Below are 26095 nucleotides of genomic sequence, written 5' to 3'. Positions count from 1 at the left end.
TTTCCTTTCACCGACATGGCGACACGTCCCACTTTTTTGAATTTCTGTATGGCTTCTATGAAATACATTTTGTATGTGTAGCTTTACTGGCCAAAAAAAGGCCAACAAAATCTTGCTTTTAAGCGGGGCTAAATGTGCCGAGAAAGCCACTGGAACCAAATAAATAAATTATAATAAGATATTTAAGCTACTAATAGAAAGACCTTGAGTTTTGTTAAAGGAATAATCTTTGGGGTGTATGAAACAATAAATTTTTAAAATCACAGATACAAATTTTCAATTACCTAGAGAGAAGGATATTCTCTATCAAGAAATAAAATATTAAGAAGAAAATATTTCTTACCAAAGTAGTAAAGAAAAAGGAATGCTACTAAACGCCTTAGATTTAGAAGCCCATGAAAATATCCCAAAAATTTAAACTTACATAACCCTTTTCCTGTAATTCAGTAAATATTATACTTCTTCCTTCATAAATCAGAAAACTGATGAGAAAGTATAATAATAAATTATGAAATATTGTAATGAGAAAGATTCAAGAAAACTTGCAGCATGAGCTCCGCAATAATCCTTTGGATGGCATATCCGGAAGCATGTTCTCCCATTAAAATTGTATTTTCTTCCATTACTCAGAAAGTGGAATTGGGACGGAAGATCCTAAGATAATATTTTTGATATAGTGCTTCAATTTTCACATAAGAATAAAAAAAAAAAATAATCCAATAAAAAATTTAACTAATATATTATAAATTGTTAAATTTGTAGGATACTACTTTCAGCCAAGTATTAGAGAGCCACTATTTTCATCCACCGTTCTTACATATTTATTCACTTTTTAAAAATAAATAAATAAATAAATAATTACATTATAGTTTTAACTTAAATTTACTTAAAGTAATAGACAAAAATGAAAACCAAATAAAATATATCACTCTAAATAATCAATTAATATTTATCCACATTAAATGCTTTTGAGTTTTTTTTATATATTTTTTCAGATTTTACGAAAGTATCATTCCTTTTTTTCTCCTATTAAAGAATTAAGCATACGAGTATACTTACACTGGTTTGGCCTTCTAATAGAGTTGTCAGTTAGACCTGAATATCAAATGGTGTTTGTAATGTTAAAATAAAGAGAAGACGTGTGACAACAACGTTAAATATTGTGTTTACGTATAAAAAGGAAAACTGTCTTTTTCTGTGGAAGAGCCAGACCTCCCACTGCGTGTTAATAAAGATAAGAAATTAGAGTGATAATGTAGAACAGAAGAGTAAATTTATCGGCGCTTTGAAACTTTTACATTTCTCACATCTGCATCTCAGACGTCCAGTTCTTTTTGTCACAATTATGAACTTCACCTTGTCGTTAGTCAAATAGCCATACCTAAAAACAAGCAGATAATGAGAGCTCATGGCATTTGCAAGATGAAAGATAAAACTACACAATATTTTCACCCTCAATAATTTTAAAGTATGAGTTTCATGCTATTTTTTGTTCTCTCCGTCCAATTTTCATGTGCAAACTTTATGAGAAATTAAGCATATGAGTATACTTACACTTAATGGGGATGAATATAATACCTATTTTTTAAATTATAAAATTGTAATGGGGGTCAAACAAGTTAATAGCATTTAAATGAATGAATTCAATAAGGATAATGTAATAAGAACATAACGTGGATGAATATATTCGTTTTTCAAATTTTAAAATTTTAGGGACAGATTTAAAGTGTGATAAATATATAAGAATGGGGGATGAAAACATATAGCGCCTCCCAAGTTTTATTGTTAATAAATTGGACATTTATTTTACATATTTCCAGTCTCATCCCATATTGTGTGATAGTTTTACGAGCAAACCGTACATAAATGATTACGCTATAATGAGAGCAAGTTTACTATTACCATTGAATCAAGTACATGAAATTCATAATTTTAATAATGTACTTTTCAAAAGAGATCCGCTTGCAGTTTGCAAGTCAAGTAATGCTACATGTACATAATTATTCATAGATTAATGTACAAACTGGTTACATGACATTATATTAAAATTTAACTAACGTCCTTTTTTCTTTGTCTCTCTCTCTCTCTAGTTGTGTTTACATCGATCCGTAAATAATTATTTACAAGTAGAACTACTCTTGCTGGTTTCCATTTGCAAAACTGATTAAACAATTGAAATCACCTTTACACGCACAAGCCCCTTTTATAAGATTACAAACACAAGTTATTAAATCTCGATTAATTTGAACATTTCAGCGAATTAAACTTATACGAATTACATTGTAAGGCTGGACTTTCTGGTGGTTTCCAATGAAGCTCATGATTTTCGACAACGGTGGTTTGTAGAGACACTGAATCCTTAGAAAGAGTTTTCATTTTTAGAGAGAGGTCTTTTTAAACAATGTTATGAAAATTGGTCTAGTGGTCAAATCTAATTGGAATTGATCCAAAATTACAAATAAATAAATAAATAAATTTATATAATAAACTAAAATTTTGTATTAATTAAAGTAGCATTTGTATAAGTTATGAAGCAATTTAAATCATTGAAAAATAAAGGTTTCAAAAAAAAATAAAAAATAAAATAAGAAACCCACTAAAAAAATTTCAGAAAACAAGTTATCACATTTTGTGACCTTTGATACAATTTTATGACATATAATTCAATTAAACATATTACTGTCACAATAACATAATTTATTCTTAGAATCACTTAATACTTACAAATCACAGAAGGTTACAATCACAAAGACACAATATGTAGATCAAAATTACATATTTAATTAGTCACAAATTGTACATTTTAATAAGTCACAATTATTTGTTAATCACAAATTATCAAATTAATTGATTACAAATTATTTTTAATCACAAATTTCTCAATTAACTGGTCACAATCACCATTATGAACTACGTTATGTAAAGGGAGCATTTTCAACCATCAAATACCTAATCATTGTATCCAATACAATTAGTCATAGATCGAAGCAATCAATGTTCCTTTGAAATAATCTAAAGCAATTTGATATAACACCGCCCATGATTTTTGAGAAGGAAAAAGAAAAAGAAAAAGAAAAAAAAATCAATAATATCCCCTCATCCCATGCACACGAGATGCATTCCTTTGGTGGAATGTTTTCGAATATTTGGCAAAAACATTTGAAAATGTTATTTGAAACAATAAATTCTTCAGTGGTGAGGTGTTTGTTGTGATTCTCAGATCACGCAAGAACAGTTATAAGAGAAAAAAAAAATTCTATTTCTTACTTGAATAGAATTACAAAGAGAATTTTACAAACTCTCTACAACACCTCAAACAAAAATGAAATCTCTCAAGATTCACTTAGGGCCTATTTGATAGGCTGGTTTTCGCTGGAAAATTTTCCATTTTCTACCCAAAAATGCATGTTTGATGGCAAAAAATTTCCATGGAATTGATTTTCTTGGTACAATTCTTTTATACACAATTTTCCACTTTTTTAAAGAAAGTGTTTTCCCATGGGTCAGGTGGTTTTTCGTTTTCCAGTGATTTTTTTTTGGGTAATTGATACAAATTATATTCCCAATTGTAACAAATTTTATCTTTTTAATTGACAAATTCCATGAAAATAAAGTCAAATGAACACCAAAAGATCCAAAATTTCAATATTTTCTAGGTGAAAAATTATACCAATTAAACATATTTAATTGACAATTTCTAGTAAAACAAGTTTTGGGCAATACAATTCTCTTGAATTCATCTTCTTTCCACTCGAATTTCATTTTTGCAATCAAATGAACCCTTAGTGTATTTTTCTCTCTTCTTTCAGTTTTCTCTCTATTTTCTTGCCTCCTCTCTATCTCAATTTTTTTTTTTTTTTTGGGTACAACATCTATTTATACAAAATTCTAGCTGCCTAATGTATAAAAAATCTTCAATGGATGTTGATTGCTTAATTGAGCCAAAGTCAATGTTTGTGGCTGCCTCATGCACTATTGCGGTTGGTTTTTGAGTTTTAATTCAAGCTTGTCACATGCATGGAAGCCTTCTTCATTAAGAAATTGACCAAGTTGTGGCTGTCAACAAAGGCAGCCAAGTTTTTTCCATAAACAAATCACAAAGAAGGTTGAAGAAAAATAACAATTTCGACTAGAGTTGTGGTTGGACAAATCAATTCTCCCACTCCAGTCGCATCTAAATCAATTGTTGTTATTTGAAAACCATCCCACCCATGTCTCTACACAACTCTAGCTTCTCCATTGGAACCACCTTTGTTAACATATCCGTTGGATTCTCATTTATGTGAATCCTTATTAGTCTTAGCAATTGTTGATCCATCACCTCTCTTATCCAATGATAGCGGTGTCAATGTGCTTTGTTTGATAATAGTACATTGCATTCTTATTTAAGTCAAGAGCACTCTGGCTGTCACAATGTACTTTGTAATCCTTTTGCTTGATCCCTAGTTCTTGGATAAATCGCTTTAACCACAACATTTCTTTACCAGCTACCGTTGCTGCAATATATTTTGTTTTTGTTGTGGAAAAGGCAATACACTTTTGTAGTCTTGACTGCCATAAAATAGCTCTCCCTACTAAAGTTTAAGGAAATCTTGAAGAGATTTTCTATTATCAAGATCTCTAGCCATATTTGAATCTATATAACCTTCTACGATTGGATCAGCTCTCCCAACCTTGAGGTACCTGAGAATCCGCTTAACTGCCTCCCAATGTTCATTTCCATGATTAGAAAGAAAATGACTCACCATGCCCATTGCACGAGCAATATATGGCATGGTACATACCTTTGTATACATCAAGCTTCCAACATTTGAAGAGTAAGGAACCAATGACATATCCTCTATCTCTTTCTAGGATGAGGGGCATGAACTCTTGCTCAACTTGAAGTGATTGGCTAGTGGAATGCTTACAGGTCTAGCATTATGCATATTGAATCTTTTGATTGCTCGTTCAACATATTTTTCTTGAGATAGCCACAATCTTTGATTTTTCCTATCTCGAACTATGTGTATTCTCAAAATTTGTTAAGCTGGGCCTAAATCCTTCATGTCAAAGGTCTTGGAGAGTTCCTTCTTCAGCTAACTAATTTTTGTTGCGTCTTGTCCAACGATCAACATATCATCTACATACAATAGAAAAGTAACAAAGATGTCGTCTGGAAACCTCTAGATATAAACAAATTGATTTGCAACGGTTCTTTTGTAGCCTTGGTTCACCATGAACAAGTTAAACTTTTTGTACCACTGCCTTGAAACTCTTTTTTTAATTTGCAAACGAAGTTCTCTTTGCTTGAAACTTCAAAACCATCTGGCTGCTCCATATAAATTTATTCATATAAATCACCATGAAGAAATGCTATCTTGATATCCATCTGTTCAAGCTCTAGATTCAAACTAACTACTAATCTAAGGATAACTAGAATTGAAGCCATCTTTACAATAGGTGAAAAAATTTCATCACAGTCAATTCCCTTTTTCTACAAAAATCCTTTGACTACCAAACGGTCTTTATGTTTTACCACCTTTCCGCTGCCATTTTCTTAAGCTTGCAAACCCATTTATTCCTCAATGTCTTCCTTCTTTTCAGAAGCTCAACCAACTCATACGTTTGATTCTTTTGCAGTGACTACATCTCATCTTGCATTGCTTGTATCAATTTATCTTTATCTACATGAGGTCGTGCTTTTTGGAAGCTTTTTGGCTCTCCTTCATTAATAAGCAAAATGTACTCTGATTCTGAATATCTTGTTGATGGAATCCGTCCTCATTCAAATCTTCGTACTTGTGGAATGCTGTTTTGAGGAGGTGCACAATCATCTGGTTGATGTGATGGTCCGAAAAATCTTGGTGGAGAGGGTTGGGACTTCCCCTGATCAATATCCTCTTTTTTATCATCCCGTTCTATTTCTAGCATGTCTTCATGCATATCGCCATTATCTATGGTGAACTATGTTGGTGCTGATCTGGAGAAATATCTTGGGTACTGAATTTAGGATTAGGAGACATTGTGGGATTTCCAGTGTCTTCTAATGTTTGATTTTCATAAAGCACTACATCCCTACTTCTAATAACCTTTTTTTGTCTTTGGGTCCCATAATCTATATCCAAATTCCTAATCTCCATAGCCTATAAAAATGCATGGAGTGGACCTTGTATCTAGCTTCCGTCTTAGTTCCTTTGATACATGTAAAAAGGATAAACAATCGAATATATACTCTCAGGTGAGAATATGAGGGATTTTTACCAGACCATACTTTCTCTGGAATTTCAAAATTCAAAGTTATTGATGGTGATCTGTTGATAAGGTAATAAGCGGTTCGAACAACTTGTCTCCAAAATGTCTTTAGCAGCTTAACCATACTTAACATGCTTCTGACCTTTTCCATGATCATTTGATTCATTCTTTCGTCTACTCCATTATGTTGTGGGGTGCATGGAATTGTCTTCTCATGTCAAATGCTGTATTTTCTACAGCACGCATCGAATTCTTTAAAAGTGTACTCACCTCCATTATTTGTACGAAGACACTTCAGTTTCTTTCCTGTTTCTTGCTCTACGATAGAATGGAACAATATAATGTAATCTAAGGGACTACACATGTAATTAAATGTAAACTAATTCGATAACTTTAATTAAAACTCCTACTTAGATTTTAATTGGAACTCTTATTTGAGTGTGAAATTATTATTGTGCAAGGATTTAAACTCTTCTATCTCTATAAATAGAGATTAGATAAAACCAAGACATCCTATGGAATTGTATTCCAATCATAATATATAATTCCATGGTGTACAAATTTTGAGAGAGAAAGAGAGTAAAATTATTTTTCTTGCTTTTATCAACTGTCCAAATCAAGAATTGGTTTCTTGATTTAATTAAAAGAAGGTGCCTATTCTCCGGTATAGTTTTGACTTTAGAGAATACCATAGAAGATTTGGAAGTTTGAATCATCAAGTTCTTGCAATTAAAAAGCTAGAAGTTCATGATTTAGAATTAATTCAAGAATTTATCATTGAATTTAGGTAAAAGTTCGAATCTTTTATTCTTGTTATAACATACAAGTGAACATATAGACGATCTTGTTGATTGAATTAAAGAAATTTTTTAATTTCTAGATAATTCCAAGTCCGCATTCCAACAAGTGATTCCCACAAATTAAATATTGTTGAGGATTGATTCTATTCTTGAAATAAAATGAGAAATTTCTTGACATTGAATTTTCATGTAAACTTCAATAAGAAACCTACTAAAATTTTGCAAAACAGTGCAGTTAAGAGTTTGCTTGGTTGTTTGAAAAGATTGAAATGAATGATCAATCACACCATACTGTTTAAGTTAATTTTTGGATTTCAATAAAGAACATAATTAACGAAGTTCTCAATATTGGAGTAGATTGGGTGGCATTAATTATAGCAATGTAATAGTGGACATGAGATTTTTTTTTTGTTTTTTTATAAACAAATTTTGATGGTCTTGTTTTTTATTTTAGGGTGAAATGGTTATGGAAAGATTCAATGAAAGTTTTTTTTTTTTTTTTTTTTTTTGAATATGTCGATTATTAGATATCAAATAGAGTGAATTTAATGTTGCACAACTTCCGATGGATCTTGGACTGAGGACACTCCAACTTTGGATTACAATATTAACATCTAAGATCAAGATTGAAGAGCATATATGCAAAAAGATTCTTGCTAGAGCCTAGATCATGAATTTTCATAGAGACCATTTGGAGTAAAACAACTAAGAAAATATTGGATAATTTTGATACCAATTTTGTGTTTTGATTTGTATAACTTAATCTAAAATACAAAGAAGAAATAAATATATAGATAGGATGTTTCAAGCCTTAACATTAGAGTTATAGATGAAAATGAATGCCCAAAATGCGTTAAAACATGAAAACAAGCTTAGGCCGGAAGATTATGGCACTTGAGAGCCAGGAGAGTGCCTCCTCTTCATTTGACCATCTAGTTGGCGCCAGGTGGGAACCAACTTCACTATTTTGAGCATTAGAGCTTTAGTCAAAAGCCAGGCGAACATAATTGTGTCGAAAAAGTCCTCATTGGTTAACATCCTCAAGTCCAACACAAATTTCAACTCCCATTTAGATTTCCAAATAGAACTTCAGCTAGAATTTGCCAAATAAACTTTGAAAAGAATTCCAAAGCATTCCAACAAATAGAATTCTTCCTAATGCCGACCTTAATTAAAATTCTCAATAGCTCTCATCGTGACCAATAGTTCTCCAACAACATATTCCAATTTTTCCCATTACTAGCCTCCCCAATTCCAGCAGGTCGTCCCAATCACCTTTACTCTCGCTCATCACTTTTCCATTGTCCCTCATAATCATCTTGTTTGGGCATTAAGAAGCGATGTGTACCATTCCTAAACACCTAAAGCATTTAATGTCCCAACTCCGTGATGGTTGCGATTCCATTTTGGGTGTGGCCTTGCTAGCACTTTCTTCTTTTTTCCTTGGCATTTTAGTTCTTCCTCTACAAATAGTCTCTTATCATTTGTGGTTGTCCCACTTTGGTTTCCAAGATTGATTAGAGCCCAAGGGAACCGATGGTTGTCTAACTGTCCTCTTCCTCTTCAATTGCCTTTCCACCTTCATGACCTCATGTAGCACATCTTCTAATTCTACATAATGCTGCAACTCCACTACCTTGGCAATATCCCTATTCAAGCCATTTAGAAATCGAGCCATTGTTGCTTCCTAGTCCTCCTCCACATTCGTCCAAATCATTAACATCTCCATCTCTTCGTGGTAGTCCTCCACACTTCTAAACCCTTGGTATAAATTCTGTAATTTTTTATAGAGCTCTCGGTAATAGTGACTAAGCACGAATCTCTTCCACATAATCACCTTCAGATCATCCCATGTATTGATAGGTTGTTCCTGATTCCTCCTCCTCGATGTAACCACTTGATCCCACCAAGTTATGGCGTAATCGGTGAATTCAAGAATTACTTGTTTACATTATTTTCCTCAGAGTAATTATGGCAATCGAAAATCAACTTTACATTCTTCTCCCACTCTAAGTAAGCCTTTGGATCACTTCTTCCTTTGAATGGTGGAATTGACATTGCCCATGCTCCTATTTACTTCATCTCTAACATTATTCCTATCTCTCATTTTCAAACCTAGCTCCTCTATTTCTCAACCTTCCCATCTCAGCCTCAACTATAGCATCCTCATCTATGTCACTATTATATCCAAACTCTTCATACACTTCCATCCTAGGCTCCCGTCTACCCCATCTCCTAGCATTAGGTACTTCTACTCGCTGCCCTCTGCGAAGATCAACAATCGCTGCATCGAGCCTATCCAACCTATCTCTCATATTGCCAAACAATCTTTGAAATCGCCCTACCACCTCTTTCGACATATTAATCTGATTGTTGTTCCTGCTCGAAGTTGATTCCTCCTCGTGAGACATCCTCTAGCTAGAGTATTTTCTACCTCACTTAATTCGTTCGTGTACCACTTTGCTTTTTTCTACTCAGTGCTTTTGTCTAAGTGCTTCAAAGAACAAATTGAACTCAACTAGATTGATTCTCATGGATTCCAAACCGGATGTGATTAGGAAATGTGACTTTAAAGGGACTCGAACAATTTGAATGAAATTTTTCGAATGGAAACTAAGGGAATTCAACGAGTGACTAAAACAAAATTTTGGTTGAATTGGAAAGGAAAAAACTTGACTCAAAATTGAGTTGTAAGGTGCTAGTAGTAAATCAAACAATAACAACAAATTTTCTTCTTCTTCTCTTTTTTTCCTTTTATTTTTTATATTTGGATTTTTTTGAAAGAAAATGCGACGAAGATATCAACTAAACAAATGGTAGTTAATTTGAATGCTAAATTATCCCCAAAACAACTTTTGAAAATTTGACGAGAATTTTATGGATTAAAGACTCATATCTCAGAAAAACACGAGAAACATAAAAAAACAAGGAAACTAAAAACAAAAGACTCAACAATAAAATAAAGTATATAATCTTGATTATTTTGGAACCAAGCTCTGATACCAATTGATATGAACCGATGTAGCAACGATGGCTATGAAACCCAAAATGAGATTGTTGAACCCAAGAAAGTAAAAAATAATCCTGGTTTTGGATTTGAGTCAAGAATGATGAACGAAACAACCAACTTAATCAATGGATTTATTGACCTCTTGATTACACAATTCGAGAATCTCACCCGGTGTTGAACACCACAAGAATTCACTCTTAATAAGTTCAAAGATTTGTTCAATGAAGAAAGAGATTGAAAGCAAAATTATGCCTCTCTATTGAATTTTAAAATATCGAAGTTCTCTTACCATGAAGATGAAGAAATCTATTTATACTAACCCTAGAAACAAGTTTAAAAATGGAAAACAACTTAAAAGATTACAAGATACCATATAGAGTAAAATTTTATTCCAATTAGGTAACTCTCGAAAAAATGCAATTTCGCGTGTTACATCTCTTCTATACGACCGCATGGTGGTATCTTCTGCAGTCGCATTGTTTAAGTCTCTGCTGCCTCTTTACTTTCGGTAGATCACCATACGACTGCATGGTGGTTAACACTATGCGGCTGCACCATGTTGCGCCAAGGCTTCAACTTCAGCTACTTGTATAGTGTTGATACAAATGGTTTCAGCTCTCCACCCCAACATGAAACTTGCATCTTTTCTAGCCAAGATTGATGTTTCGTCAATTTTTTTTATCGCACAAGTAATTCCATCTCTTGATTGGTCCGCTTTGTCCTCGAACGCATCACCGGTCCTCTTTCGATAATCAACAGGTCTCTTCCCGGGCTTGTCTTTATTGGGTTCGACTCTTGGATCACATCTCCTTGACACCAAGAATGAAATAGTGAGAATTTCTCCAACAGAATAGTCCTATCATATCCGATTTCGGATGCAATTTTCTGTTGGGTGGCAGCATAAGCGTGTGATTCTAAAGTAAAACCCATATGTGGGAACGTTAGGAATAAAAGTGGCATGCTTTCAGATGCAGCATGACAACAGCATGAGCGAAGTATGACACCTAGGTGTTGGAGGAAGCCAATGACACATTAGCATTCTCAGCAAGTTGTAGCCATTTCTGCGAATCTTGGGATCATGGGATGGTTTGTGGCTCAAGACCTGGTCTTATTACTGAACATGGGAAGGCAATTTCGTTGATTTCGTTAATTTTTGTTTATCAGTTATTTTGTTTCATTACCAGCAAGAATGTAGGAATAATCCGTTTCATTGTAATGGCTATTTCAGCCAAGTCCAATTTCAATGCATTTTTCAGATAGGAAGTTGAAATCCCAAACAATTCTCCTGGAGTGATTCCATATTTAGGAAGAGATTTCTTTTAATTTTCAGAAATTCAGTGAGATGTTGTTTCTGAAAATTTGTTGTTGCTTTGGTCTGCAACACTTTCTTTTTGTTAAAAGAAGAATTGCACTTTCGTTTCACTCCAATTAATGTTCTAGGTGAAGTTTTTGTTAGGATAATTGCAGATGCGATCCCAAATAATTTTAAAAATATAGATTTTACCCAAATCTTTGAATTGTAAAACCATTGGTCTAAAACATTTCAAACAGGTGCAGGAAAGGACATTTGACCAAAAATCTATTAGTTGACTAAAAGTCAATATTTGATCATAATTTGACCAATTTTAAAAATGACAAAATGAAATTTTAGCATTTTATAAATAAAAAAGAGTATTTTTCATCCAAAGTCCCAAAAATTTCAAATATGCAAAGTGTCCTAAGCCTTTAAAAAATGTGTGCCAGAAGAACGCCTAACGATTTTCATTAAAAAATCTATCACTTAACAAAATTTCCATATTCCCCAATACACAATCACCCAATCCCAACCTCAAAACCTAACCCCTCACCCACCCAACCCTACCCATTGGTAGGTGAGGGAGTCTCCACCACTATCTTTACTTTTATTTTGTAAAGAAATTATATATATTTGTTTATTTCTTCCTAGTTATTTAAAAATTAAAAGTTCTTGTTAGAAGGAAATGAAGTTAATAGGGATGAGAATGGGAAAATGTTGTCGACAAATGTGGAAGAAATGAGATAGCGGTGGCTATTCTGAGGTTCACCAATCAAGATAGATGAGGCTTGTTCCATGCAATGGTTATAGGTTAGGGTGAATATAGTTGGTCAACCTCAACCTCAGAATAGCATCAACCATTGTCCCTACCCTATTTTCTCCACCTCCGTTGATCCCATTTTCCCTATTTCCATAAACTCCATATCCTCTCAATAAGAACCTTTAAAAAATTGGGAAGAAATAAGTAAAGATAAATAAGTTCTCTTAGCACCAACGATACTGAAAGTGGCGAAGGCTTCTCTACCTACCAAAGGATTGGTTAAAGGTTAGACGTTCGGTTTAAGTGGTTGTGTAGATAGAAAAAGGGTAAATATTTTTGTCAACTGATACATTTTCACATTTGTTAAAGTTTTGGGACATCCACTTCACATTTTAAAAGGGTTGGAACTTTCTATACGAATGATCCTTTTAATTAATAAAACTTTGAATGTCCATTCCACCCTTCTAAAATTGGTTAAATTATGATCAAAACTGGCTTTTGGTCAACTAAAGGATTTTTTAACAGAAATTGCTCAGAGGTCCTTTAGATTCACTACTTTGAAAGGTTTGGGACCATATTGCATACAATTCAAAGTTTGAGGTAAAATTTGTACATTTTTAAAAGATTAGGATGTAGCTACAATTAATTTTTTAGATATGAATCATTGTATTCTTTGGTTTCATTAAGATATTACTATATTATTTAAAGGTAGTACAATTTTTCGTACATTTATTAACTAACCTGTTTTAATGAGAGATTTAGTTTGCCCTTTCAACAAATAAATTTCTCGAACAAAGTACCACATCGTCTCGGCCCAAGCAATAATCTATCAGTCTTTTTCTTCAAACCAAGGATCACATACTATATCAAGATTCAACTTTTCCATTGCATCAGCAGTTAGGGACCACATTACGAGGTCACAACCGCCTCTGAAGTTCATGTAATAACATTTTTATGTTATCATGGGTAACTAAGGTATGCACCTTCGTGCAAATCCAATTGGGGGATTCATCTTGTGCATTCAAATTTTAGAGCCTAGTTTTATCCCCTATTCAACAATCATTAAAATATTATGAGAAAATGAGTTTTGGAATAGTTATTTTTTGGAAATGAGAGGTTAAAAAGTTGGAAAAAGTTTTGTATTTATGTGAAAAATATTTTATTGAAAAAAACTGTAGTTGAAAATGGGTTTGAGAAAAAAAGAATTATTTTAATGGCTATGAAATAGGGGCTTAATATCACTTGTTAATTAGGGTTTCATCTTAAAATGTTAACGTGGTAGAGTAGTCAATTTTTTCTTATTAGCCCATTATCTACCCCAAGGTTAGACTATGTGAGATTTAATTTTACCTAGGGATTATCTGGAATTAGAAGGTCCATCCAACTCATATATTGTTTCCTTTTTAATGGGAAGAATTAATGAGGTATAAATAAGTGAGAAATAGGATTTGTAATCTACAAGAGAGTTCGTGATTTTCCATCAATGCATGAATCAAGGTCTTGAATGGATTATAGAAAGTAGAAATTATACCCAACTAGATTTTTTAAGTGTCAACTTCAAAATTCAGATTTAAAGTATTTTTATACAACCTTCGCTTCGCGTTTAAGGTCCTGAGGCACGACAATGGAGGTGTAACCATCGCTTCACGCAGTTGCAGAGCGACTCCTCTATGCACAGTTATGTAGTTTTGCCTGGTACTCAAATTGCGGTGATCCGTGGGTTTGCTTGGTCACAGATCACGGCGTTCTAGTTGTTTATCCGATGTTGCATTTGCCTGGCTTCTATGGCGAGATCACAATGCCACCGATTATTTTTGAGAGTGGCAACTTGTGACGAAGGTTTCCCTATTGTTTCTTTTGCCTTACCATGTTAGTTTTGTGGTGTTTTACCACTCTTCTTTGGTGTTTTGCGACTGTTTCAGTGGTGATTCTACAGTATATTTTGCGGTGGTGGTGCAGGTACAGTTAGCGTGCAATGGTGGTTGTGATAGGTTTGTGGATTTTTTGGTAGGCGTGGTGGTTGGGGTGTAGTGTAGATGAAGATAGAGGAGATGGTTGTGGCTGTGGAAGCCGTGGTGGTGGTGTGGTGGTGTGCTGAGGGCATGGTGGCTTGCTGGTTTTACAGATGCTGTGGTGATGCTGGTGAGGTGGTGTTGGATCTGGAGGTGGTTGTGCTTATGGTGGTCGGAGTACTGTGTCTGTGGGATTGGTGGTGGTGGAACTGGGGGTAGGAAGGGTGTTTGCAACCAATTATTTAGGTGTTGTGACCAATATATAGTTAATTTGTGATAAGTAAATAATATGAGAACTAGAAGAACGTGCGATTGTGAATTAGAATTTGGTGAATTTTGACTAATTAATTTAATAATTTGTGACCTTGAAATAAGTTGTAACCTATAAATTTGTGATTAGTGACCATGAAATAAATTGCGATCTATAAAATTTGTGATTTGTGACCTATAAAATTTTTAATTTGTAGCTGAAAAATAATTTATGACCAGTTAATTTACAATATGTGATCAAGAAATAAGTTGAGACATATAAATACGTATTTGTGACCATTATTTATTAAATTAATAAAATATATTTTTAATTAATTATTTCATAGACAAAATTTAATTAATATCTGATTTTAAAATAATGATCTTTGTTTTTTAATTTTGAAATGGGCCATAACGCAAAAGGCTTTCGAATTTGAGAGTTATGGCTGGAAATATGATTTTAACAGCTTCCGCTTAATTGTTTATATATCATGAAATTTTTTACACCAAAAAATGTGCGAAGGCACAGCTGAAGCAACAACACAGAAAATAAGACCGCGCTTCGACGGCTGTTATCCCTCATGGTCGTCGCATAACGTCATCCATAATTAGCATAAGCTTTGCCGGTCGATGGAGCCCTAGCAACTGGACATCTGAGGGAAAGCACTTGCATGTTTGTCTAATGAAGGCTTCCATGACATTTGGATTCGGGTTTTGTTATATATTAGGAAGGAAGCATTTGATAAGGAAACTACCTCATTAATTCCTGAAAATTAACACGTAGTCCTTGGGGATTATGGAAAATCAATATCCACAAGGAAATCAAGTCGCATAAGTAAACAAACTCAACTCATCAAATGGAATTTACCATAATTTATTCTAGAATCTATGGACACCAATCATAGTAAGCTGAGTGGAATTAGGGTAACAGCATCCTAGATGTTGAAGATATAGAAAGATTACAGAGAATAATCTCCATGATATCTTCTCAATTGTGTGGGATTATTTTTCTTAGTAGTTGATTGTATAATCTGTCCTTTTAGAGTTATTTATAACTCTATAAATAAGGTTTTCTATTTTGTTATAGAAACACAAGTTTATTATATATGATTTATAATATTTTAACAAAGTATCAAAGTGGGTTTAATTTCATTTTGGGTTAAACTTTCAAGCTTCTATTCTCGTGCCACTTGTCCGGTCAAGTTTTCTTATTTTGATTAAATATCCTCATCTAGCTATTTTTTTTCTTTTTTTATATATTCTGTCCATATTTTATTCAGTAAAATCTTCTTCAATTCTTGATTCAATCTAAATTTGGGTTTTAGATTAATTTAAATCTTGTTAAACTTTGATTATTATTGTTACTTTTTCTTGGAGAGAGTTGGTTTCCAAGAAAATCGATCATTACCCTGTTATTTTTTCGTCAAATTTAATTCCATCACTTCTGTTGTTTTTGCCTCATCGTGTGCCAGGTTCTGTTTCATCAATCTTCCCTTTATTTCTAAGTGCAGTAATAATACTACCCATGAATTTTCGGAGTGTTATTATTAAACATGGTCTATCCTTTGCCTGTCTAGCTATTAAAACCATTTGAGGTTCTTGTTTTGGCCTTGTTTGTTATATTTATCGGTGTCTCCTTCAAGTCTTAGTGATGGTCTGGTTAGATTGGTGAATGATGACTTTTCATTCTTACTAACTTGAGTTCCATTTTTTTTTCTGGCTTGGTTGGCGTACGAGCAATTTTGAAATATCATTCGATTCTAGGAAGAGGAAAATTTGATTGAATCAATTTAATTTTCAAACTCAATTTGATTGTCACTACATTATATTGAGTTTGAGAAATGGTGTTGAAGATATAGAAAGATTGTAAAGAATATTTTTTATGATAATTTTTCAATTGTGGATTATTTTCCTTAATAATTGATTATGTGATTATCACACAATCTTTCATTTTTGAGTTATTTTTAACCCTATAAATAGGGTCTTCTACTTTGTATAATAGAAACAAAAGTTTATTGTATATTTGTTCTCTAAAACTAATTTAATAAGATCCATTTCTATATAAACATTCATGTACATATAATGAGAAATGTAAGCATACTCTAAATATCTACTTGTGTGTCTGTCCCACATCCATTACACCATATAATTTATATTGACAATTGACTTGACTATGAGAGTATCAACGGTAGCCTTCTTGCCTGTCTTTACTTGGTATTCCCAGAATGCCGGGACTGTACATAAAGGGAATATAAACCAAAAGAAAAGAAGCGGAAAGTCTATGCAAATAATGAATAGAAGATCGCCGGAAAAACAGAAGCTTGAGGAAAATTTACCAAATAAAAGGAAGAGGCAAGGGTTTGCCTTATATAGGTGAGCGCCGTCACCCCTGATCCATAAGATCTCAAGAACAGGTCTCAGCCAGCCGTTGAATGGGGAAGCAATCCCAACTCTTGAACATCCTTTACAAACTGCACATTTTTTATTTTTTTATTTTTTTTTTTATATAAATACAGAGAAAACACCGATCCAAACAATGTTTGGACATTGCAACGAAATAATTCATTCCTCATTTTCTTAAAAATTTAACAAGAAATAATTAAATGGAGAACGGGGTAATATTAAAATATTCAATGAACATAATCGATTTTTAATAATTTTTTCTAAAGGAAATGATTTTTAATATCATGAACTTATTAATTACTAATTATATGTTATAAAAATATACATTTTAGTTACACAAAACGTGATTACTCTAATTTTGTCTCTCAATGCTGAATTAAACAAGGCTTGCTTATGAGTTTATAACTATTACGTCGATTTTAAAAGAAATGCATATTGTAATGACTTGTGATACAAAACTTCGTATATCTCAGCTTCCCAAACGTAAAAATCTAATAATACCCGGTTTTACAAAATTGTAGACATATATATGGCAACAATTATTTGTATATATGGGTGAATTGCCGGGCAAATCTCCCTTGGCAGTGAGCTAAATAAAACAGCCAATCCCTATATAGCAGCAAAGTAGCCCACTGCCAGTGGAGTAATTGCCCAGTAATGCATCCATACACTCTGAAGAGACATGATTAAAAGAACGAAGCACTCGTCTCTATTTATAGCTCATGAAAATTTGTTGTGTTTTGCATTCAACAAGGATATTTACAGCATATTCTTGTATTCATTAACAAGTGGAATGATCCAATATCCTAGCAATTAAATGGTTGTTATGATTCACAAAAATATTTCAAGCAAGAAACTTGACTGGATCACCTAGGCCTTAGCCTTAGTCAAGTGATATTGGTACAATTTTTTACTTTATTATCGAAGGATCGCGTTGACACAGTGGAAATAAACCCTTGGCATTTTCATTGTTGAGGAATAAATTGTTGGAACGTATGAATATCGAAAAGAATATTGCAAGAAATAATCAACAGAAAGGTAAATAATAAGATATGATTTTTTTCTTTTTATTTTCCCTAAAAAAGAAAAAATTAAGAAATGAGTGTGTATGACAATGTCATGAAATAAATATGGAAATTTTAGTGTTTTATGGTGTCATTACTTACTATTTTAAATACTTTGGTATGTCATTATGGTTAGGAATATCAATTTAGCTTGTCGGTTTGGTTCGCTCGATATTCGGCCCAGAAAAATCCACTGCCAACCGGCTCAAGGCTCGGGCCAAGCCCTATTTTGGGGTGTTGGCCCGAGCTCAAGCAAACCCGTGTGGCTCAAGCTCACGGGCTTGAAAAAGAGAAAAAAATGAATTTAAAGGTAGTAGTACTGCCTTTTCAGGCAGTCGAGTGCTGCCTTAAAAAAGGCAGCGGCTGGCTGACTTTATGATGCCTTTTAAGGCAGCAGTTATTTTAAAAAAAAAAAGACCGTGCCCAACTTTGCTCGAAAATGCTCAAGTTGAAAGCTCGGCTTGAGCCTAGATTTTTTGGCCAAATAGAAGCTCAACTCGGCTTGGGCTTGAAAAAAGCTCGCACCAATTTACTCGAACCTACTGTTGCCTTTTTTAAGGCAGCAGTTATTTAAAAAAAAAAAAAAGAGCCTCCCTGGCTCTGCTCAAAGAGGCTCGAATCAAAAGCTCGGGTCAAGCCTAGATTTTTTGGCCAAATAGAAGCTCAGCTCGGCTAGAGCCTGAAAAAAGCTCGCACCATTTTACTCGAACCTCGAGTTTTGGCTCAACTTGTTGGCATCCCTAATTATGGTATTATTAGGAACTTATAATTATGTTATCTTTTTTACTAATAATAAAATTTCATCACAGCCTTTGCTTTAGGAACCCCCATTAATATTCCCTCCTCCTGCCCAGTCCCAACTCAAGAACAAAAACAAAAATTATGAAAGTTGTAGACTTCCTAAATGAAGTTCCTAATTTCCAACATGTATCATTTTCTGCACTTCAAGTAGCATATCCATAGAACAAACTTAACGATGCGCAAAGTGAAAGTTAGGAATTGGGACCATGGCCTTAACGAAAAGTAAAGGAAAACCCTAGAGGTATAGTCCCAAGCATATGCCATTTCTAGTTTTAGCATATCCAAAATGAAGGTGCGAACCACGAAGTATAGAAAATATGCTCTTAGAAATGGAACCTCCATGGCTATTTTGAGGCAAATGGATAATGTTTGGACAGGGGTGGATTTTGGAATTTTTGACGCATGGGCTAAAATTTAAAAGATGATATAATAAATTCATATATGGATTAAAGTCAAATTCATTTAATTTGAAGGTGTTCCTGACGAGGTTTTGAAACATAAAATTTATCTACAACAGAATCTATATCTATCTTTTGATTAAGTTCTTGTTCGATGAAGAGTGTCATATAATCAGCAAGAAAGTCATCCTCCATTCTATTACGATGATCCATCTTCATATGTTTCATTGTTGAAAATGGTCACTCAGTAGTCGCTATAGAAACAGATAAAGTCAGTACAAGACGAATCAATTGAGTAACCATAATATGAGTCCCCGACTTGCCACTCTTAGTTAACCGTTGATATAACTCAACAAGTGTCGATACTTGAAATTGAGATTCACTCTTCATATCTAGCTCAAAAATGTCGCAACTTATATTCCAAAGTACGAATATCTTGCTTTCACAAATCCCCATGATAGAATCATGAATGCTAAATGATTTAAACGAATTTTTAGGATCCAAAGCTGCACCGAGTGTGAGAAGTTCAACTGATGTATCATTAAATCTTGTATTTAATTTTATTAGTATGAAATCTATTGCTTCATTAAAAACATCAAAGTGATAATGATGCTCCGTTGTAATTTGATCACGAGGACGACAAGGACCAACCTTGTACAAACTTTCTTGGTTGGGTATCTCAATATCGTGTTTTGAGCAAAACTTTCTTACTCCTGAAGAAATTCTTCCCAATCATCATCTCTCTTTTTTAAGGAGTTCTGTTGTAGAAGAAACAAGTCTCATAGCAGCCAAGATGTTTAAAGATTCCCTTTGCAGTGCCTGACAAAGATTATCAGTCAATCTCATGATGTTATGCATTAAATGCAATCTGAACACAAAATCAAAACTTTTCATATGTTTGTAAGTCCACGAACTTCGCCCCGAGATCTTCCATTTGGACAATATGATTTTCAAATACCTTGCAAGTTGCAGTGTACATATCTATCAAGCTCTTTATAGAGTTATTATGAGAACTTCAATGAGTTGCTCCTGATCATTGTAAATTACCCACTTGATTTGCTCCTCTTCCAGACTCACACTCCCCAGTAGCTAACATATGTTCAATTTCATTTCTTTGCGCAGATTGTAACCCTATAACGCGCTTATGGAAAGAAGTGATAATGTTGATAATATTGTCCAAATGAGAAATTGACTCCCAAATAACATTAGCTTCTTTAGCTGCATAAACCAATACCAATTGTAATCAATGAGCAAAACAATGGATATTAGATGCATATAGACAATCTTTAAGAAATAATGCTTGAAGTCCATTCTAAGTGCCCCGCATATTACTAGCACCATCACATCTTTGGCCTCTCATTTTTTTAGATTTGATGATGCAGTGTCAATGACGCATTTGATATCAAAGTAGCGTTCCATCAAAATACACTAACGATTCACAAACCTCAAACTAATGGCCATTTGTTCTCTCTTAGATGTATCTTGTGCTTCATCAACAAGAATACAATAGTACCCATCACCAATTTCTTCGTGAATCATCATTCTTACTTTATTCGCTATTATGTGTAAGATTTCTTTTTGAATACTTGAAGCAATGTATTGTACATTTTTTGGCGTATTATTCAAAACAAATCGATCAATTTCTGCATTCGTTTTTGTCAAAATTTTTATCATTTCAAGAAAATTTCCGCAGTTCAATGAAGATGGAGATTCATCATAACCTCTAAAGGAACAGCTTTGAAATGCTAGCCATCAAGCACTTCGAATTGAAGTATTTAAATGTAAACGACGTTTCTTAACTTTTGAATTCAATACGATATGCATCATTTTATCAATATGTTGAGACAGTTTCATTAAATCTTTAGCTCTTCTCTCACACATATTATGATCCGATGATCGCAAATGCGTAAGAAACGCACATTTTGATCCATCATTAACCCTTTTCCATCAGTTATATTCAAAAGTTACTAGTGCCAAACAATTGTATGGATTCCCATCATTTCCAAAAAGATAACAATATCCCTATTTGTTATAGGTAAATACTCTAGCCAAGGAAACTAGTTGAACCATTTTGCCTAAAAGCGATGAGACTGAGATTTTCCTTGTGTCTTTGGATACTCAACAAGTTTTGGTTGATAAGGTCCAGCCTTTAGATATGTCACTCTAATCTCATCTCGCAGATGAAAAGGAAATTCAAGTATTTGCTTTCTTTTTCCCGGTTCTCGTTCAATGCTAATATTTGAGGATGAATGTTGTTCGATTTCTGGTTGAAATAAAGGTTTTCTTTAGTTAGTCCATCAGAAGTTGTACTTTCTATAGGTCTATCTACCCTTTGGAAGAAGGAAAACAAGTTCTTATTCTTCTTGAGAGGTGGTTGACCTTCCATTTTCAATTTCTTAAAATCGCAAAAAAAAAAAGTAAAAATTAAATAAATAAAAAATAATCAATGATATTGCTCTAACGATAATCAAAATATAATTTATTAAGTCAACAAGGTAACATAGAGAAATAGGCGACAACATTCAATTCAATATTGCTGGCAAGGCAATAAGTAGAGAGATGGGGACATTTACTTACTAGGGTATATGTTTTTGGTTGGTAGACACTAGACGAAGATCTCTCCGGCATGAATGAATTAGTAGTGTAAAATTTTTTATTCTATTTCATCCATACAACCCAAACTCCAATAAATTTTGTATTCTATTTCTCAAAAATCAATATACAACCCGTTCTCAAATCTCAGTAATCCATATTAAGTACTAAAATCTAAAAAAATATATAAAAAATCATCCAAGTTACAAAATACAAGAACTAAACTCCAAAATGGCAAAATCGAAAATACATACTGTTGGGAGCTAGCTATGGACCGTTGGCTAATGGCTATGGATCGAGACCAAGATGAAGCATGGTGGAGGAGTTTTAGAAATGAAAGTGATTTTAGGTTTGGGTTTGGTTTATAGGGTATTGAAATTTAAATTTTATTTGGGCCAAGAAAATGGAGTTGGGTCAGGCTATCTTTCTTTTCTTTTTTCTTTTATTTTGGGGGGGGGGGGGTTGGACATGGGCTGGCAGCTGGACATAGGCTACCCAACCAAATGAAATGTGCTCAACCAAAAAAAATAAATTGTGGGCTACTTGAATCTGGGCTTGGGTGAGCACGGGCTGTAGTTTTGGATCCTTCCCTGTGTGTGGGGGAAAGAACTAACAAGGCTGTTCTCTATTGGCAAGTAAGTCATGCAAGTGCATACTTCTTCTTTGCCAAAGAAGAATTTCCCTGCCATTTTTCCCGCAATACGTAAGCAACAAATAACTCTCAGAAAGAGAATGTTTGTTTCATCAAATCAGTGGGATAGATTAAACTAGGATCGGACCAGCTGGCTCAAACTCGGCTATGACAGCATCGAAATGGTTTGCATTTATACTGTATTAAGACTTAAAACTCAATAGGTTAATTAAATGTGTTTGACAAAGCTTAAATTGTAATATATGACGATTAAATATATTTTTCATCCACACATTTCGTAAAACTCACAACTACCACTCTCTTATTGTATACATATACCCTATGATCCACAAGTTATAATCACTCCCAAACATGTTGTCACCTTTATTGCATTATTCGATTTATCTTTGGCTAGAGTGATCATTGGGATAGAATGAAGCACCATTATTGAGAACAACCGTTCTGGACGGACTAGGCCAATGTGGCCTTGTCCAGCCTAAATGGCGCCCCCTCCAATAGGGCATCGACCCCCTCGTAGGCCAATGAGGGGGCGCAAATTAGGCTCCTTGTTTGTGTAGACCCTGTCCAAATATCTTTATCCTATTGGGAAAGTGTTTGTATGTTTGTCACAAATATAAAATAAAACTTCAATAGAGAGTACAAACACCAATATTTGTTTCGCCCTGTGGCCCGGATGTTCAGCCTAAAGGTCTACTCTCCACGTTAAGTATACACAGAATTATGTTTAACGCTCTAGATCCACTAGCATGACCAAAGGTTACAAGTACAACGGCTAGTACTCAAATTATCAACCAGAAAAACCCTTAGAAATGTAGTTTCTCTCTCAATCTTTCTTCTCTCACAATTACACCAAGTAACTAGAGTAATTGCTCACCAAGAACACATTAAGAACCCTCACAACACACCATATTAGAATCTCACGAAGAAATCATCAAAAAATAGATATTATAGATGAAAAAAGATGAACGGATGATAGAGAGAAAGAGAAACGACACCACAACAGAAAATCCTAGAATAACCTCACAAAAGAAGAGACAAATAGGGCATTTAAATAAAATAAGCCAACAAGCAACCACGTGGCTTTATTTCAGCTTTTAGAATTTTTTTTAATGAAAGTCGCATAACCAAAATGCGAGTATGTATAGTGATGAAGCATCCAGGTCAGTTTTCCAATTTATATAAATCATAGGGCCTATGGTTGAGCCCTATTGTAAATGGCCCAAAAGTATTAAGCATATCAGCCCAGCAATGTCCACCATGCTTGGCACTTTTGATCTTGGGGAAAATTTCACATCTAAGAGATTAAGTATAATCAATTTCAAAATTAAGAAATAAGATTTAAAATTTCAAAAATCAGATATTAATTAAATTTTATTTATAAAATAATGAATTAAAAATATATTTTATTAACTAAACAAATTAAGGTTATAGTTCTATACTATTTAATCACAAATTGTTGAATTAATTGGTCACAATTATCTTTTGATCACAAACCAAAAATTTTATTGGTCACAATTAATTCATGAGTCACAAATCAAAAAAAGTTATAAGTCACAGTTTATTTATTGGTCACAGAACACAAATTTTGTAAGTCACAAATCAAATTTTTAGATCACATATTATGTATTGTTCACAAATTATCGGTCACAAACATCCCCATTCCACCCACAACCACTGCACCACCGTCACGTCGACCACCACCTGCACCACCAAAATCACCACTACCTCACCATCGCAATCCACATCACAACCATCTCCACCCAAATACTACAAAAATTCAAATCCAAAATAAATTAGTCACTGCCACGGACATCCCCATCATCGCCACCGTCAGCACCACCACCAACTATAAACACCGCCATCATTTACAAAAACACCACCAATTACCCAAAAAATTCCCACACCCATTACCCCAAAATTTCCCCTCATTTTCCACCATCGCCACCCACAAACTAGACATTCATCAATCGCAAAACTAGATCTGGTTAATGATGACAGAGTGACGACAAACCGTCGCAGTCGTAAAATTGAAACCCCGCCAACGCCCCAAAACTAGATCACCCAGAAATCGACGGTGATCATTGCTTGACTACATCGCCGTTAAAGCAACGGCGATGCCAGCAACACATCATCGACGCTGTAGCAACATTGTTAAGCGATATGTCCGCTCTTCTCAGAGTAGTACAACATGCTCATCGTGGCTGCAGTGACGACTCTGACCAGATGCATCATCACTGCAACTGCTGGTGGATAATGGATGGAGAGAGAGACTTGAAGGTAGAGGACGAATTGATTTCGATGTGAGGATGGTGGGGTGATGGCGCACCACAGCAGCAAAGATGTGCTTCACATAGCTGCATTGCGACGGTGCGATGCTCACGTCAACGGTGTTGCTGCAGCGGCGTCCCGACGGCTTCGATAGTTTGACAGTACAGAATATGGAAGGGAGAGGGGAGAGAATAATTTTAGGCTTAGATTGGGGGTAGATATGGCAGGTTGTGGGTAAATAAATTAATTTATAATATTATTATTAATATTAAAATATTGATTTATTATCTTTAAATTAATAACTGATTTCTATATAAATAAACATTAGATCTCATATTTGAAATTGAATCTTATAAAATCTGGTTTGGTGTAATTTCCTCTTTGATCATACCTAAATGGATTTAGATGTTAGCCCTATTTGTTTCATTCGCTCAAAGTACTTGCGCAAAATTTAACCAGTATTACGATTTAGGAAATTTAAACAATCCTTAAATTTATGCAAAGACAGTATTTTCGCACTAATATCTCCAGCTTTATATTTAATAGAAATTGTTATCTATTTTCATAATTTCCTTTTCTAATATATCCATTAATAAATCAAATTTAACTTAAATGTGTTTTGTCATATTATGAAAAAGCAAAAAATTCTACCTAAATGTATTGCTGATTCACTATCAAAATATAACATAGCATTATTCTTAGCAAAACCAGTTTCACTTAACAAATCTTTTAACCAAATACATTCTATTACATCACTTGTAGCTATAATAAATTAAGATTCCGTAGGTGACAGAGCTACAATTTTCCATAATTGAGATTTCTAACCAATAAAAGTATCAATTATAGTAAACATATAAGTAGATGTAGACTTCCTATTATCATTATTATCAGTAAAATCTAAATCAGCAATTTCTTTTAAATTAATTTCCTCGACAGAATTATAAAAAATTAACGTAATGTTACATGTTCCTTTTAAGTATCTTAATTGCGATTTCATAGCCTCCAACTAACACTCACTAGGAGTGCTCATGAATCTACTAAGAGCACTTACAACAATAGCTAAATGTGGTCTGGTACATACCATAATGTACATAACCGAACCAACAACATTAGCATAAGAAATTTTATTTAGTATAATCTAATCATCTTCAATTTTATGACATTGTTCAAGAGATAGTTTAAAGTGACTTGCCAAAGGTAAACTTATAGTTTTAGCAAAAGACAGAAAATTTATTCAATACTTTAGAAATGTAATACTCTTGCGTTAGAAACAATTTATTTCCAATTCTATATATTTTAATTTTTATTCCTAAAATCCGTTTTACATGTTCTAAATATTTAATTTCAAATTCATGTTTTAACTTCTGTTTTATAAATATTTAATTTCAAATTCATGTTTTAACTTCTGTTTTACCTTGTTTATTTAATTTTAAATTCTTGTTTTAACTTCTGTTTTACCTTGTTTATTTCATAACCATCACTTTCAACAATCAACATAGCATCAATATATAACAGAAGATAATGGGAATTTGAGCCTCCATTATCCTTAAAATAAAAA

At 33.6% G+C, this 26095-nt stretch overlaps 1 protein-coding gene across 1 annotated transcript; it reads right to left on the bottom strand.

Annotated features, from left to right (window-relative positions):
* Positions 1-19265: 19265 nt before the first annotated feature.
* LOC111370072 lies at positions 19266-20567 on the bottom strand. The gene is made up of 3 exons (XM_022991781.1): positions 20459-20567; positions 20073-20243; positions 19266-19738 (listed from the first exon to the last, which is right to left on the bottom strand). The coding sequence occupies exons 1-3, from the start codon at positions 20565-20567 to the stop codon at positions 19266-19268; spliced, it is 753 nt and encodes a 250-aa protein (XP_022847549.1).
* Between the last annotated feature and the right edge of the window lie 5528 nt (positions 20568-26095).

This window comes from Olea europaea, chromosome 21 (assembly GCF_002742605.1).
Source record: "Olea europaea var. sylvestris chromosome 21, O_europaea_v1, whole genome shotgun sequence".
Lineage (NCBI taxonomy): Eukaryota > Viridiplantae > Streptophyta > Magnoliopsida > Lamiales > Oleaceae > Olea > Olea europaea.
This window is presented reverse-complemented; position numbering and strand designations above follow the sequence as displayed.

What these genes read in the sequence shown, in the direction of transcription:
- LOC111370072 (XM_022991781.1), bottom strand. Translation starts at nt 20,567, where the DNA reads ATGATGATTCACGAAGAAATTGGTGATGGGTACTATTGTATTCTTGTT. An exon ending in TAGTTTGAGGTTTGTGAATC is followed by an intron (nt 20,244 to 20,458) that starts GTTAGTGTATTT and finishes TGGTTTATGCAG; the next exon opens with CTAAAGAAGCTAATGTTATT. An exon ending in AAGAGGAGCAAATCAAGTGG is followed by an intron (nt 19,739 to 20,072) that starts GTAATTTACAAT and finishes GAATTTCTTCAG; the next exon opens with GAGTAAGAAAGTTTTGCTCA.